Here is a 16,294-nt window from a genome sequence, read left to right as displayed (position 1 = left end):
ACATTTTGTTTTAAGGATGTACAGTATGTGATAAATGCAGTTCATACATTTATTAAATTTTTTCTTTGTTGCTATAATCTCAATGGAGGTATTTTTTTTTTGTCAGTGGGTATTTGCACTAAGTGTAAATAGCATTAGAGGCTATTTACACTAAGTGCAAATAGCAGCATTTTTAGTGATATGCTATGTAAAATTTGCCTACTTATTGCAAATAGTGGCAATTATCTGCATCTCAGCATTGTAGTACATTGTAAATCAGTATACAATATTAACTTATTGAGTGTAAATTGTAGTTTTAATTCAAATTATTAAATGAATGCCACCTTACTGGGACAATAAAGCCTATCCTAACCCAACACGATACTTTATTTTCAACTTTTTGATTATATTTATTCATTTTCATTGAAAATATATGCTTTTCTGATTTTAAATTTGAAAAAGGAGAAAGAAGTTTGCCAAAAGGTGAATTCGAACGTCGATCGCGTCAAAATTAATACGTCACACGTTGTACCATCTGCGGCATTGGAGCTGGCAATTATTGGTTGTCTTTTGCATGGTTGACTAGCCAAATCACACATTGGTGGGCGGAGTTAGTGTAAATAGTTTCAGCCAACAAAAGCGGGCTATTTGCACTTAGTGTAAATAGACACTATTTTTTTTGTTGTTGTTGTTGCATTCAAGTAAAAAGGCCACGGTGGCTATTAAAACCTTACTTTTATTCTCTTGGGTCCAGCATATGCACTTATTAAAAGCCTAGAAATATTGAAAGCAACATTGTTAAACTGAATTCAATATCCTGCGGCTTATACCACATATATTTTGTCACAATAAATCACAATTCTCGTGGTATCGCAAACTGTGATTAGCAGAAGCCTGGAAGTGGGCCTAATCAGCATGTTTTAAAAACCCTCCAATTGGGACTCGAGCTTTATGAATATTCAAATTGGTTTGTCCTGAGATCTGCAATCAGGCTGATGGATACCCATAGAGATATCTGAAAGTGGCTTGCTCTCTGTCAGTGAAGCAGATTTGGTTTCCATGGATGCATAGGCAACATATCTAAACACACTTAACAAGGTCTCGATTCTAACATTAGTGAAATGACAACAGTTTTGGAAATGCTGAGGACACAATTCACTGTAGGCCTAGTTTGCATTTGTTTTACTGAGAATCTTCATTAGTTTGCTGTCTCATTATGTAGCCTACCAGCATATCATCAAGCAAGTTTTCAGCTCTTTGCAAAAGCAAAAAAATTCCACATTTCTTTCTTTTTTTTGGTTAATTAATTGCATCATCCAGGTATTTGAAGTTCACATTTTTACATTTCCAAAGTAAACATACACAGTGGCATAGAATAATGCAAAAGTACATTAATTGGGATGCACCAGTGTAACCTACAGCAGAGTTTTATAATTCTGCATAGTTTTTACAAAGGTTTACAACAAAATTAATGTGTGTAACATTATAAAACTTTATATAAGGTTACACTGTCTGTACTGAAGAACAAAGAGCAAACACCTAACCTTACCATCCATTTATTAAAAGTGATATAGGAAGCCTAATATAAAGTCTGTTATAATAAGCAGTGAACTCTGTAAAGTAGGTAGCATTTGAAGTCATGCTGATATACAATGGGGAGTGACAGCCACTGGCTTCCTAATGATGGTGTCAGCTGTGTGTTGGGCTCAGTGGTGGGCGCTGGGCAGGAAATTGCAGCATGCAGGGAAATGTGCCTCCGTGCTGGGATGGACTCCCTCACATACATTCTTTCTTTCTTTCTTTCTTTCTTTCTTTCTTTCTTTCTTTCTTTCTTTCTTTCTTTCTTTCTGTATTGCCTCTCTGTGAGCATGGAATGGAATACTATAATTAAGGCCTTATCAGCTCTGCTTGGCAATGAAGGACATTGCATTTCTCTTTCTTTCCATGTATCCATCTTACCTACCACTCTCTCTCCTCAGCAGTCCCTTATCTTTACCCTCCTTTGTTGTTGTTTTTTCCCTCATCCCTATTTTTTTTTACCTTCATCGGATTCTCCTCCTTTTGTTCCTGCAAGTCTTTCAACTCTCTATAAGCTTGAGCCCGTTGATAGAAATTATGTTTTTAATCGGGAAGAAGTCATCAATTGTGTATTTTTAGGGTTTGCCTTAGCACTATTGTCTGGTGCTACTGAAAGAATGGGAAGTAGAGGCTTTAAAAACATTTGCTTTTGCAATGTATAGGATGACCAGGAAAGAACAATGTTTTATAGAGACAAGCGGTTTGTAAATTACTTGCACTTAAATATAAATTAGCTGATCTTAACTGGAAGTCTTTAGTTTTTAATAATATTGTATTTGATTTTCAAAATTATCAATCATATTTTGAATCATATTATCAATTATAATCAAGTCTTTGTAGTCACAGATTAGTCTGAAAATATGTTTAGCTACTGTAAGAAACCACTTAGCTGGAATTGATTCTCCATGATTTATCAATATAAAACTGTAATAAATAAACAAATATGGTACTGTATGTAAACATTAAAATTGGTTTAAACCATAAGTGGCATATATACTTTATAACATAATTTGACTTTTGACTTAGTGATTCATTTCAAAGTGAACAGCTGGCCTCTCTCTCTTTCTCTCTCTCCACTGCTATCACAGCTGCAACCGACTGATTCAATCTACAGTTTCAGCCGCTTCATGTCTGTATTTTGGATATGTTTTTGGCAATTAAAGGACAGCTTAACTTGTTTTACAGCTGTGGAGGTTTGCTGTTGCAAGTGTTTATTTCTCATGAGTGGGCTACATGATTGAGTTTTTTTGCGTTGGTGAAGAGTAAAGGGAACCATGCATCAGTAGAGGCTAGATTTTAATGTAGGCAGGAGATTTTTTATTCTGCCAGGAAGGCCTTGATCAAAAGCTTATCAATTAGAACACTGGCTCGCCTATTCAGTGTGGTGAAACAGATTTTCCATGGCATTTAACTACAAATGTGAGGCACTTCTCTTTTGTTGGGTTATGTAACACTAGCTGATGGCATTTTCATAGCAATCATTAGATTATTTAATGAAGGACATATCTCTTGGTATTGATCGAATGTAATTGTCACGGTTGGTAAACCGTGATCTCTGGGTTTTGCACTTTGTGGGTGAAGTCTGTGTGTTACGCATCAGCACTGATTAGTTTGTGGGCGTCTCCGTTAATTGTCATCAGAAACAGCTGTCACTAATTACTCATCCCTATATATTGGCTTGTCTAGCGTCTTGTGTTCGTGAGAGCGTTGTTTCATGTTTGTAACATATGCCTAGCTTTCTTGTGTGTTTCTGCGTTGGATGTTCGTGTGGCCCTGGAACCCCGTCCACTCTACGCAACCCAGCACCAAGCAACACCACTTATCTTCAGCTCGCTTCCCCGCAGTTCCGGTGTCACCCTCTCCTGCTGCCAACTCACCTCCGACTTCCGGATTTGTCATTCCTCACCACCATCTTGGACTGTGCATTCCTCCCAGTGTTATTTGTGTCTCAGTTTTGTATTGTCTCATTGTCTTTATTAAATCTCATTAATCTTGCACTTGCTTCCTGCCACTCCTTCACCCAGTCGTTACAGAACGCTCTCACCAAACATGGAAGCAGCGAGCATCACTTCACTGTCTGAATTCATTCACCACAGCGTCAACCGCATGGATCTGCAGCAGGAGAGCATCGTGAACATCGGACGCGCGATCCAAGCACTGGTGACACAGGTGTCCGAGCTCACCCAGCGGATTCATCAACTCACCTCTCCCACTGCGCCCACCGCACCGCCTGCGCTGCCCGTCCCCCGGGGGACCTCCCTGGACCACTTCCGGCCAGAGCCGCGACTTCCGTTGCAAGACTTTCCTTAACAAATGTTCCATGCATTTTGCATTGCAGCCCCGCACCTTCGCGACAGAGGATTCCAAGGTTGCGTTTGCTCTTACCCTACTCTCTGGCAGGGCCGCCTTGGGGGACGGCGGTGTGGGAGAATCAACATCCGTGTTGCGCCTCATTCCACGCCCTCTACGAAGAGATGAAACGGGTGTTCGATCGAGCCGCGGCCGGCAGGGAGGCCGCTCACCAGCTCTCGGACCTCAAACAAGGAGAATCATCGGTGGCGGACTATTCCATTCTGTTTCGCACCCTGGCGGCCGCGTGCCAGTGGAACGAGGCGGCGCAGTGGGATCGATTCCTGCATGGGCTGGCCGACCGTGTTCAGAAGGAGATCTACCTCCTCGAGCTGCCCCCAACGTTCAACGGCCTAATCGAACCTGGCACTCCGGGTGGACGCTCGGATTAACCGCCTGGGTAGACAAGTAAGTCCTACACGCCATTACGTCTCCCTGGAAAGGGGCCGCTCGAGTCGAGAGAACATGGGCAGTCCCGTCGACGATCACGAACCCATGCAGGATGGTAGAGCTCGGCTTTCATGGAGGGAGAGCCGCGGAGATCCCAAGGACTATGCTTATATTGCGAAGGGCTCGGAGCATTCCATCCATTCCTGCCCGGTAAAAAGAGCCAGCCCGGTAGTAAGTTTGAGGCTACTATCGGGTGGGATCTCCGCCGGGAAGTCCTCAACCACATCATCGACTCTCCTTCCGGTGAAACTGCGGTGGGAGAACCACACTCGCGACTGTCACGCCCTTCTGGACTCTGGGGCCGAAGATAATTTCATTGACTCTCTCCTTGCATGTCACTTGAACCTTCCAGTCCTTCCTGTGTCTCATCCCATCCATGTCACCGCACTCAATGGCCAGGAACTGCCACACGTCACCCACTACACTGAACCCATAACTCTGCTCACCTCAGGCAACCACAGTGAAACCATATCCTTTTACCTCATGGACTCCCCTGTAGCTCCCATTGTTTTAGGTCACCCCTGGTTAATCAAACATAATCCACGAGTGGACTGGGGTTCCAACACAGTCACCTTGTGGAGTGAAAGTTGTCATGAGTCTTGTCTGGTTTCTGCTTGTCCTGTTGTGCCTGTTTCTGTCTTTCAGAAAGAGACCATGGTGTTATCAAACGTGCCCGCAGAGTACTTGGACCTGAAGGAGGTGTTCAGTAAGTCCTGTGCTGCTTCTCTTCCTCCGCATCGTCCCTACGACTGTGCTATAGATTTAGTGCTAGGTAAGTCTCCGCCTAAAGGCAAACTTTACTCTCTTTATATTCCGGAGAGGGAGGCCATGGAGAAATACATTTCTGATTCCTTGGCATCGAGGTTCATCCGCCCTTCCTCTTCTCCAGCGGGGGCGGGATTCTTTTTTGTGGGTAAGAAGGATGGTTCTCTGCTACCTTGTATTGACTACCGAGAGCTGAACAACATCACGATAAAAAACACCTATCCGTTACCGTTGATGTCTTCAGCTTTTGAGAGGTTACAGGGAGCATCCGTATTCACAAAATTGGATTTACGTAACGCTTATCATTTGGTCCGCATCAGGAGGGGGGATGAATGGAAAACCGCCTTTAACACCCCTAGAGGGCACTTTGAATATTTGGTGATGCCGTTCCGGCTCTCCAACTCACCAGGGGTTTTCCAAGCACACGTTAATGACGTGTTGAGAGACATGGTAGATCAGTTTATATATGTTTACCTGGATGACATATTGATTTTTTCTTCATCTCTCCAGGAACATGTTCAACACGTCAGACGAGTACTCCAGAGGTTACTCGAGAATGGGCTTTTTGTCAAGGCGGAGAAATGCGTATTCCATGCACAGTCTGTCCCCTTCCTAGGGTATATCGTCTCATCCGAGGGAATACGTATGGATCCTGACAAGGTTAAGGCTGTGATAGATTGGCCATCTCCAGATTCCCGTAAGGCCCTACAGCGGTTTCTTGGGTTCGCCAATTTTTATCGACGTTTCATTCGTAATTTCAGCCAACTAGTCTCACGTCTGACGGCCTTGACCTCCCCCAGTACTCCGTTCAGGTGGTCGGATGCAGCCGAAACTGCATTTACCAACCTCAAGAGCCACTTCGTTTCGGCTCCCATCCTTGTAACTCCAGATCCCACACGGCAGTTCGTGGTGGAGGTCGACGCATCAGAGGTGGTGGTAGGAGCAGTTCTTTCTCAACGTGCTGCCTCGGACGATAAGATGCATCCCTGTGCGTTTTTCTCACATCGTTTATCTCCTGCTGAACGCAATTATGACATTGGTAACAGAGAATTGTTGGCCGTCAAATTAGCTTTAGAGGAGTGGCGTCACTGGTTGGAAGGGTCAGGGGTACCTTTCATTGTTTGGACCGATCACAAGAATTTAGAGTACATTAGAACTGCCAAAAGACTCAATTCCAGGCAGGCTAGGTGGGCACTTTTTTTCGGTCGTTTTGATTTTACTCTGTCGTACTGTCCGGGTTCCAAAAATGTCAAACCTGATTCTTTGTCACGTCTTTTTGATCCCTCCGCCCGCCCGGTGACTCCCGAGTTTATTTTACCTGAGAGAATCACATTTCGGTTACATGGCCTCCTGGTAGACGTGGTTTCTGACAGGGGATCCCAATTCATATCCAAATTTTGGAGGGAATTTTGTAAATTGCTAGGAGCAACAGTTAGTCTGTCTTCGGGTTATCATCCCCAGAGTAACGGGCAGTCTGAGCGAGTCAACCAAGATTTAGAGAGAACATTGCGATGTTTGGTCTCCAAGAATCCTTCTTCCTGGAGCCAACAACTCTCTATGGTGGAGTACGCTCACAATTCGTTACCAGTGTCAGCCACGGGCCTCTTTCCGTTTCAGTGCAGCGTTTTCCTAGTCTGGAATCTGAAGTTGTGGTCCCCTCTGCATTTGTCCAGAGGTCCCACCGCACCTGGACCAGAGCCCGCGAGACTCTGCTCCGGATGAGGGAGCGCACTAAGGCCAAGGCCGATCGTCACCGGTCAAAGCCCCCCGTTTACTTCGTGGGTCAAAAAGTGTGGCTTTCTACTAACAATATTCCTCTCCGTTCCGTTTCTAACAAATTAGCTCCCAAATTCATTGGCCCGTTTACTGTCACAAAGATCATTAGTCCGGTGACAGTCCGCCTCAAACTACCTCCAGCGTACAGGAGAATACATCCTGCCTTCCATGTGTCCAAAATTAAACCCGTGTTTTATTCACGTATTAATCCACCTACCACGGTTCCCCCGCCGCCGTGTCTCGTAGATGGGGAACCGACCTATTCGGTTAATCGTATTCTGGACTCGAGACGGAGGAGATGAGGATTCCAGTGCTTGGTGGACTGGGAAGGTTATGGTCCGGAGGAGAGGAGTTGGGTACCTGCTAGGGACATACTGGATCACACCCTTATTGATGATTACAATCAGCAGGTAGGCCCTTCTGGGAACTCCAGGAGGCGTTCTTAGAGGGGGGGGGGTACTGTCACGGTTGGTAATACGTGATCTCTGGGTTTTGCACTTTGTGGGTGAAGTCTGTGTGTTACGCGTCAGCACGGATTAGTTTGTGGGCATCTCCGTTAATTGTCATCAGCAACAGCTGTCACTCATTACTCATCCCTTTATATTGGCTTGTCTAGCGTCTTGTGTTCGTGAGAGCGTTGTTTCATGTTTGTAACCTATGCCTTGCTTTCTTGTGTGTTTCTGCCCGGAACCCCGTCCACTCTACGCAACCCACCACCAAGCAACACCACTTACCTTCGGCTCGCTTCCCCACAGTTCCTGTGTCACCCTCTCCTGCTGCCAACTCACCTCCGCCTTCGTCATTCCTCACCACCATCTTGGACTGTGCATTCCTCCCAGCGTTATCAGTGTCTCAGTTTTGTATTGTATCATTGTCTTCATTAAATCTCATTAATCTCGCACTTGCTTCCTGCCACTCCTTCACCCAGTCGTTACAGTAATCTACTATAGCAGCTCTGTGGAGAACTGTAGCCTAAACAGCACTGGGCATTAGAGGCCCGAATGATATGTGGAGGCAAATTTAAACAAAGGCCCGCATTATTGGCAGTTCAGTGCCAGCTCACATCTCACTAAAGTGCTACATGTTAGTCTCCAGTGGTGCTTTTGGGAACTATGCGCTGATAGCAATTGCCCCATTAAAGTTCTGCCTTTTCAGTTAGCAGATTTACATACAATTGACAGTTAAGGTTCCCTTAAGAGTGTTACTAGCTTGTCCAAATGAAATATGAGTGTGTATACTCTTAAAGGACTAATGCATCAGAAAATGAGCATTCTATCATCATTTACCCACCCTCATGCCCTTTTATGACTTTTCTTCTTCTTTTGCTGAACATGCTTTCTTAATGGGACTAGAGTGTTCAAGATTTCAAAGAGACACAAAAGCACCCCAAATCTATTATAAAATAGTGCACACTTGGTCTACTGAAGTCATAAGATTAAATGCTTGATTTAAAAATCTGAATTTGTTAAAGGATATAAATAATATAAGGATTTAATTGTGGGTTTTAATTAATTGTATTTATTTATTTATATATTTATTTTTTGCCATTTTGGAGCTTATCAGCCCTGCTTCCTTATTCTCTCTCATTATATTAAAGAGGGTGGTCATCAACTTTTATGTTCTGTTGCAGTAAATCAGTAAATCACACAGGTTTGCAAAATATTTACATTGTTTGGGTGGTCTGTTCCTTTAATTGCTCACAGTCATTGCACTGTGAAGGAAAGTCTTGAGGCCAGTCATTACCTTCTCTGTCATGCTTTCCTAAATCTCTGTTTTCAAAGTTTGAAATACAAACTCTTCGTTTACGCCCATTAGAAGAGCATTGATTTCCTGTGACTTTGCGAGGAGGCATCTGAAAAGATCTTGCTACTGAATGGTTTCCCATTAGTGGTCTTATTAGTACAAAGAGAGCTTAGCTGCAGTCATTCATAGAATGTGAAAGAGGGTTGTTTTGAGGCATTTTGGTATAAAACAAAAAACCAGCATGAATTCACACCATTTCCTCTCAGTGGACCATTTAGAAAATGTGCAATGTACTGTATTAGACACAGAAATATTTAATAGTGACAAAGGAGGGTCTGCACACACTGTCTGTCTCAGAAACCTGAAAAATGTTGATTTCTCAGGCAGAATACAAAGGTAGGAAGGCATCAAGGCTTGTTTAAGTCCAGTGTTTGCATAACATCCTACAAAGATGCCTCCATCTGGTCGATTTTTCTGAGGGCAGCATATATGCATCATTTGTTGCCTACAGTGGTCCCAGTAGGATTTCACTGAGTTTATTTCTAATCATGGCTGCCCAAAATTACGGAGTTTGGCTGTGGCTTTTCAAAAAAAAAAAAAAAAAAAAAGATTTGCAGTGCTATTTGTCACACCACATGGACTTGGACTGCTCCTGGTACACGTCTCTCAACTCTTTAGTTCCCGCAAGCAATTTGGGTGATCTGAAAACAATACTAAATCATGGGCTTTGGTGTCAGTGTCTGCACATTTTTATTTATCTGCATATGCCACCCATATATGCCATTTTCAGTGAAATACATAATTCAGTTGCTCATATAGAAGCATAGAAGGATCCTAAGCTCATGGAAATCCAGTTGAAGGCAGTCATTCAGATTTAGAACTAAGCTCTATTCTTCTGTATTTCATATTTTAGCCAATATTACGTCATCCAATTAGTCTTTGCATACAGAATTTACATATTGTTCACAGTATACTTATAAGACTAGTGTGCAATTTAAATAGCCAAGAAGGTTTCATAACTTCCTTTTTTTTCAGATGCAAGGTGTCCAAGTCTCTTCACTTTCTCTATTTTAATCTCTCTCTCGCTTTTTCTGTTCAACTTTTCCTCACAAATGGAGCACAGCATTCCAAAAGGAGGTTTTAGTGAGACAAGATGAAGGTAGACAGACATTGCCCACTCAAATCTTCAAAAGCTTTTCCTGCTTTGGTGATGGACTTAAGCCCCTAACTGCACGAACTGCCATATTTCACCGTTGATGATTATCACCAAACAATGAATTCTCGAGCCAATCAAACTGTAACTAGTCAAACATGACAGAAGAAGTAGATATATTGTTATTTACATGCAGTTTTACCACAGATGTAAACTGAACCCATACTGCGCTGTCTTTGACATGTGTGACTACGAGTATTGGGTCATTGTGTTGGTTACGTTTTCAGTCATTGTTTTCAAGCTTGTATGTTACTGCTGTTTCCCAGCAACAACGTAACTGTGCTCTCCCTGTGCTATGTGTGGGTACAGATTCATGTAGCCTTCTCCTTATAATGCTTTACCCAGAATGACATCTTTTGCATGAGGGAACATGCATATTTTTGACAAATATTGTAAAAGCAAAATCCCTGCTTGGTTTATGAGGTTGCCCACACCCACGTCTACTCAATCAGTCAAATACACTTGCCTGTTGTATAGCAGTGGGATGCCCAGGGAAAACAGGAATCCACACCAGCAGGATTATGCTAATTGAAAACAAATTATCTTTAGTTTGTTACAGATTGTAAGAAACTATAATGAAATTTTTTTTTATAAATAAGAGCTACAAGGTATTTTGTGTATAGAGCTGTTGTTTTGAATTTAGTATATAAATGTTCTTATAAATTTTAATTCATTTAAAATGACCTGTTAAATAAAAATAATAATAAAATTATGTCCTCTGACCCATATATATTCCTTAATTATAAATAAAAAAAGTGATTGTGCTTATTTTGATCAATTGGATTAATTTGATTAAATAATAAGCATATCATGAAATTAACAAGTAATGTAATTCATACAGCATATATATTTTAATTTAAAAGCGCAAGACTGCAGTTTTCCATCTCAAGGTTTTTTTTTTTCTCAAAGGAATGGATACACAGCCATGCTCTTCAGGTTTTTTAGAGGAGTGTCTCTTGGGGTCCAGTTGTGAAAGCTGCCTCTCAGAATGCAGAGATGAGAGTAATGTGATATGATGTCAAAGGATTTGTTGTTTAGCATTTGTAAATCACAGGCCTGCATACTTCACCGAATACTGTTGACCAATAAACCACAGCCTACTCATTGTCTTCTGGCTCTCACTTGTGCTTGTATTCTTTTTTGTCAGCCCTTTCATTTCTTACAAAGTAACCCCATGTAGCTCCAGAGTGTCTAATAAGCCTTCTGCAAGTCACTTATGATAGATGTATTAGCTAAGTGATAAATGAATGTCAATGCCCTAGTACAAGTGAGACAGAGAAAAGTGTTAGTGTTGTGCATTTTAGAAGGAATCACAAGAGGCAATAAGACTGTGATGATAATGTAGCACAGGCTGCCAGACAAATTTTTATCTTGTATTTTAATTAATCTTAATTCAATAATTGATTCATTGTGTTATCTCTTATTTGCCCCTACAGTTACAGAGAAAGAAGTTCAGCAATGGTAAGTTATTGTATCTATCTATCTATCTATCTATCTATCTATCGATCTATCGATCTATCGATCTATCTATCTATCTATCTATCTATCTATCTATCTATCTATCTATCTATCTATCTATCTATCTATCGATCTATCTATCTATCTATCTATCTATCTATCTATCTATCTATCGATAGATGTGTTCTACACACACTCCTCTGTTCTGTGTTTATCCTCCTCCTCTCTTCCCTCTGTTGTCTGTTTTGGCACACTGGGTACATTATGTTTTTATACCTCCATCTGCTTTTGCCACTCAGCACAGCGTCATTTTACATTTACTCATCATTTTGTTGTTGTGCTTCCCAGGGGTAAATCTCAGTGTCTACCTTTGTAACACACACATTTGACAGTCATATTAACAGCCCATCTCTCCATCTATGTGCCCAAATGTCATCGAGCAGGAGTGTGTACTAGTTTGGCACACCTCACTTAACGTCAGTCTGTCAGAGAGTTCAAGCGCTGGCGCCTTAGCTTGGCATGCCCAAGGTCAGTCCAGTCCTGGCACTGTGTCCCTGGGTGTTTGCCAGGCTAAATTGTTGACTCATTTCTGCCACTGCTGGTCGACATTAAACCAGTGAGAAAGGACATGGAGGCTGCAGTGGGACGTGAGCTAAGTGCATTTTGAATTTACTCCATCTGTCAGAGTCCTGTACCGTTGCTTATTCGGTATCATTCCTTTTGAGGATTCTTCCTGTGAATGAATGATGTCACTAAAGTGATTTAGTGATGAAGGTGCAAGAAGCTGCTTTTTTTCATGGTTTTAGCCACAGTACTTTTGTGATGCTCAAATGTCAGAAGAGTGAAGATGAAAAAAACTGAAGTGACGTGAAGTGAAGTGAAAACGTGAGTAAGTTAAATGAAAATATAAAAGTGAGTGAGTTAAATAAAAATATGTGAAATATAAAATAACTTTTTCTATATTATAAAATGTAGTGTATTCCTGTGTTGCACGCTGATTTTTCAGCAGCCATTACTCCATTCTTCAGTGTCACATTATCCTTTAAAAATCATTTTAATATGCTGATTTGCTGATTAAGAAAGAAGATTTTTTTTTTTTTTTTGGGGGGGATTCTTTGATAAATTGAAAGTTAAAAAGAAAAGTTATTAAATAGGATAGGCTCATTTGAAATTAATAATGGCTAAATAAAATTTTGGCATGAAATAAGTGTATAGTGTTTAATTAATGGCATAGCAATGTTTGTGAAAAGTAATAGAAAATGTATATATTTGTTATAAGAATTTCTGTCTGGTAAAAAATAATATGTACAAGTTACTGTAATTCCCCCCCCCCAAAAAAACCCAAAGCAGATTATGCAGTTCTACTCATGGATATCTTCTTCCTTAAAAACACTGTTGCCTTCTAAACATAACTTAATTTCCAAGTTTATTGACAGAAATGGTGAGTGTTTACTTCCGGACGTTGCATAAAGCCAGTTAATCACAGCGAAACTGGCAGTTTGAGTCATTGCTTGTTATATTCCTTATTTCATCAGATGGTCAGAGAACAGACTGTGGTGGCACGTCTGAGGCTGAGAGTAATATTCATATATCTTTTTTGTGTGATTGTTTTTTTAATCTTTGTTATTCAACCTCAGGGCTGAAATGTAATGAAAGTGGCATGAACATCTTCCTCCCTGATCTCAAACTGAATTACAGAACCATTACATTAGCCTGACAGAATTGCATTCTCTTTCATAAAGGCTACGTCATTCAATGTCCTCTTATCCTAGACCCAAATTCTGTCGCTGATAATACAGAAATAAAATCCCCATCACTGCACAGGAGTTCCACTCACTATATGCATATAAATGACCATTTTTAAATGCGCTGATGGGCATTGATCAGCCAACTACTTTGCATTGCGGTTAACCTGCATGGAGGCTGAATGAATGGCTGTGCACAGGTTAACCAACAGCCTCAGGAGCAACAATTAAACATCTGAGCGATTAATTTAGTCATTTGTCTTTCCCTGCATGAGCTAATGGACTCTGTATTTGAAAATACTGCAATCTACTGAAGTGCTGTTTAATGGAGGGCACAGCTGAAGTGCCATAAGGTGAAGAGGCTTTTGTCAGCAGTCTTGCAAACCAAAAAGTCACATCTTCCCCTCCTGTGAAATGTTAAAAGCTGCAAGTGGATAATTGAGCTGTGAGTGTGTTGAACTTAATAACACAGTTGGTTCAATTTGTCAAAGTCACCTTTATTTATATAGCGCTTTAAACAAAATACATTGCGTCAAAGCAACTGAACAACATTCATTAGGAAAATAATGAAAAAAAATGATAGTTAAAGGCAGTTCATCATTGAATTCAGTTATGTCATCTCTGTTCAATTAAATAGTGTCTGTGCATTTATTTGCAATCAAGTCAATGATATCGCTGTAGATGAAGTGTCCCCAACTAAGCAAGCCAGAGGCGACAGTGGCAAGGAACCGAAACTCCATTGGTGACAGAATGGAGAAAAAAACCTTGGGAGAAACCAGGCTCAGTTGGGGGGCCAGTTCTCCTCTGACCAGACGAAACCAGTAGTTCAATTCCAGGCTGCAGCAAAGTCAGATTGTGCAGAAGAATCATCTGTTTCCTGTGGTCTTGTCCTGGTGCTCCTCTGAGACAAGGTCTTTACAGGGGATCTGTATCTGGGGTTCTAGTTGTCCTGGTCTCCGCTGTCTTTCAGGGATGTAGAGGTCCTTTCTAGGTGCTGATCCAGCATCTGGTCTGGATACGTACTGGATCCGGGTGACTGCAGTGACCCTCTGATCTGGACACAGACTGGATCTGGTGGCAACGGTGACCTCGGAACAAGAGAGAAACAGACAAATATTAGCGTAGATGCCATTCTTCTAATGATGTAGCAAGTACATAGGGTGTTATGGGAAGTGTTTCCGGTTCCGGTTTACCTAATTAATGCAGCCTAAAAATCCTTTAACGGATTTGGATAATAAAAGCATATTAGTATGTTATGTGTATGCCAGGTTAAAGAGATGGGTCTTTAATCTAGATTTAAACTGCAAGAGTGTGTCTGCCTCCCGAACAATGTTAGGTAGGTTATTTGTGAATGAATGATGTGAACAAATCATTCAGATTATTCACTCAAAAGAGTTGACTCGCTTCAAAATTCAATCATCTATTTTACTCAGATGTACTGAATATCATACAGAGAGGTTCAGAAGTGATGACGGTCAATTGATCCGACACCAGTGCAGCTGTGTAAGGAATGATAACATATTTTATTCAGGAACAAATGGCCAACTCTGTTGAAGAGACCAGCAGATGTTGTGTTTTGGGTGCTGGTTTCACTCCATGAATTCTGGCATAGTTTAAAAAAAAATGTGAAAATTATGGCATTGTTTATTCACCCTCATGTTGTTACAAACCTGCTTCATTTTTTTTTTGTGGAACACGCACAAAATATATTTTAAAGATATTTTTAGATGCTGCAATGTAAGATACATGCACTTCATTGTCACATATCAATGAAAGTTGGTGATTAACAGCTTTGATGGGACAAATTGGTTTGTCGTTTGAAATCTGAATATTAAAAATGTTTTTTTTTTTAACTAGATGCTGCATTACATTTGTGACCCTGGACCACAAAACCAGTCATAAGGGTCAGTTTTTCAAAACTGTGATTTAAACATTATCTGAAAGCTGAATAAATAAGCTTGTTATGATAGGACAGTATTTGGCCAAGATACAACTATTTGAAAATCTGGATTTGAGGGTGTAAAAAAAATCTAAATATTGAGAAAATTGCCTTTAAAGTTGTCAAAAAATGAAGTCCTTAGCAATGCATATTACTATTCAAAAATTAAGTTTTGATATATTTACAGTAGGAAATTTGCAAAATATCTTAATGGAACATGATCTTTACTTAATGATTTTTGGCATAGAAGAAAAATTTTGACCCATATAATGTATTTTTTGCTATTACTAAAAATATACCTCAGCGACTTAAGACTGGTTTTGTGGTCCAGGGTCACATTTATGCACATAAAATACAAGTGTTTTGTGATCCTTGCTTTCCAAAAAACAGTAGATGTTGCTTTGACAACAGCGGCATGCTCAAATTAAGCCGCAATCAAGTCGGATTAAAGTGAAGTGACATTCAGCCAAGTATGGTGACCCATACTCAGAATTTGTGCTCTGCATTTAACCCATCCGAAATGCACACACACAGAGCAGTGAACACACACACACACTGTGAGCACACACCCGGAGCAGTGGGCAGCCATTTATGCTGCGGCGCCCAGGGAGCAGTTGTGGGTTCGATGCCTTGCTCAAGGGCACCTAAGTCGTGGTATTGAAGGTGGAGAGAGAACTGTACATGCACTCCCCCCACCCACAATTCCTGCCGGCCCGGGACTCAAACTCACAACCTTTCGATTGGGAGTCCGACTCTCTAACCATTAGGCCACGACTTCCCACAGTCGAAAGTGAAATGCTGTTACCCTTCTGATTCGCTCTGTGCTCACTCTGTGCATGCTTAATGCTGTGGAGAGTTTGAATTCTGTGTTCGTGACTGTGTTGAGAGGTAGAAGGTTCTTCAGAGTTCCCTGCTAGGGCGCAACAGTCCCCTTCCAAGCCTCTGCCACCACCACCATCTACAGACCCCTTTGCCAATGAAAGGATAAAGCATGAATCATACTAACAGAGAACATTTTCTTCTTGAAGCTTTAAAAATAGCCCAATTGATTTGTGAATCATCTGAGTGCTTGGCTGTGTTTTTTCCTGACCGGTGAGGTGTAACAGGACAATTGCTGAGACATTACACAGCTGGCATTGCTCCGCATGTGGCCATAGAATGGCGCCATAAAGCTACGGGAGGTTCTACAGACACCTGACCCTCTGGGAGATAATTGTGCGCATGTGTCAGAAAATATCTTTGAGTGGTTTTGTGGTTGTGTGCAAAATCTCAGCTGGAGCATTTATAATAGTGAGTAAG

The 16,294-nt window shown here is 41.2% G+C and overlaps 1 protein-coding gene across 2 annotated transcripts in view; it reads left to right on the top strand.

Moving 5' to 3' along the window:
- LOC132114436 (neuronal calcium sensor 1-like) overlaps nt 1-16,294 on the top strand; it is a 31,124-nt gene that overhangs the window by 2,812 nt on the left and 12,018 nt on the right. For both annotated transcript variants that reach the window (XM_059522555.1, XM_059522556.1), the window contains exon 4: nt 11,290-11,314. In XM_059522555.1, the coding sequence (XP_059378538.1) occupies nt 11,290-11,314 (25 nt within the window). The remainder of the gene's footprint in view (nt 1-11,289; nt 11,315-16,294) is intronic.

The sequence above is a fragment of the Carassius carassius genome, chromosome 34 (genome assembly GCF_963082965.1).
Source record: "Carassius carassius chromosome 34, fCarCar2.1, whole genome shotgun sequence".
Taxonomy (NCBI): Eukaryota; Metazoa; Chordata; class Actinopteri; order Cypriniformes; family Cyprinidae; genus Carassius; species Carassius carassius.
The sequence above is the reverse complement of the archived record's forward strand: the minus strand, read 5'-3'. Positions and strand labels throughout refer to the sequence as shown.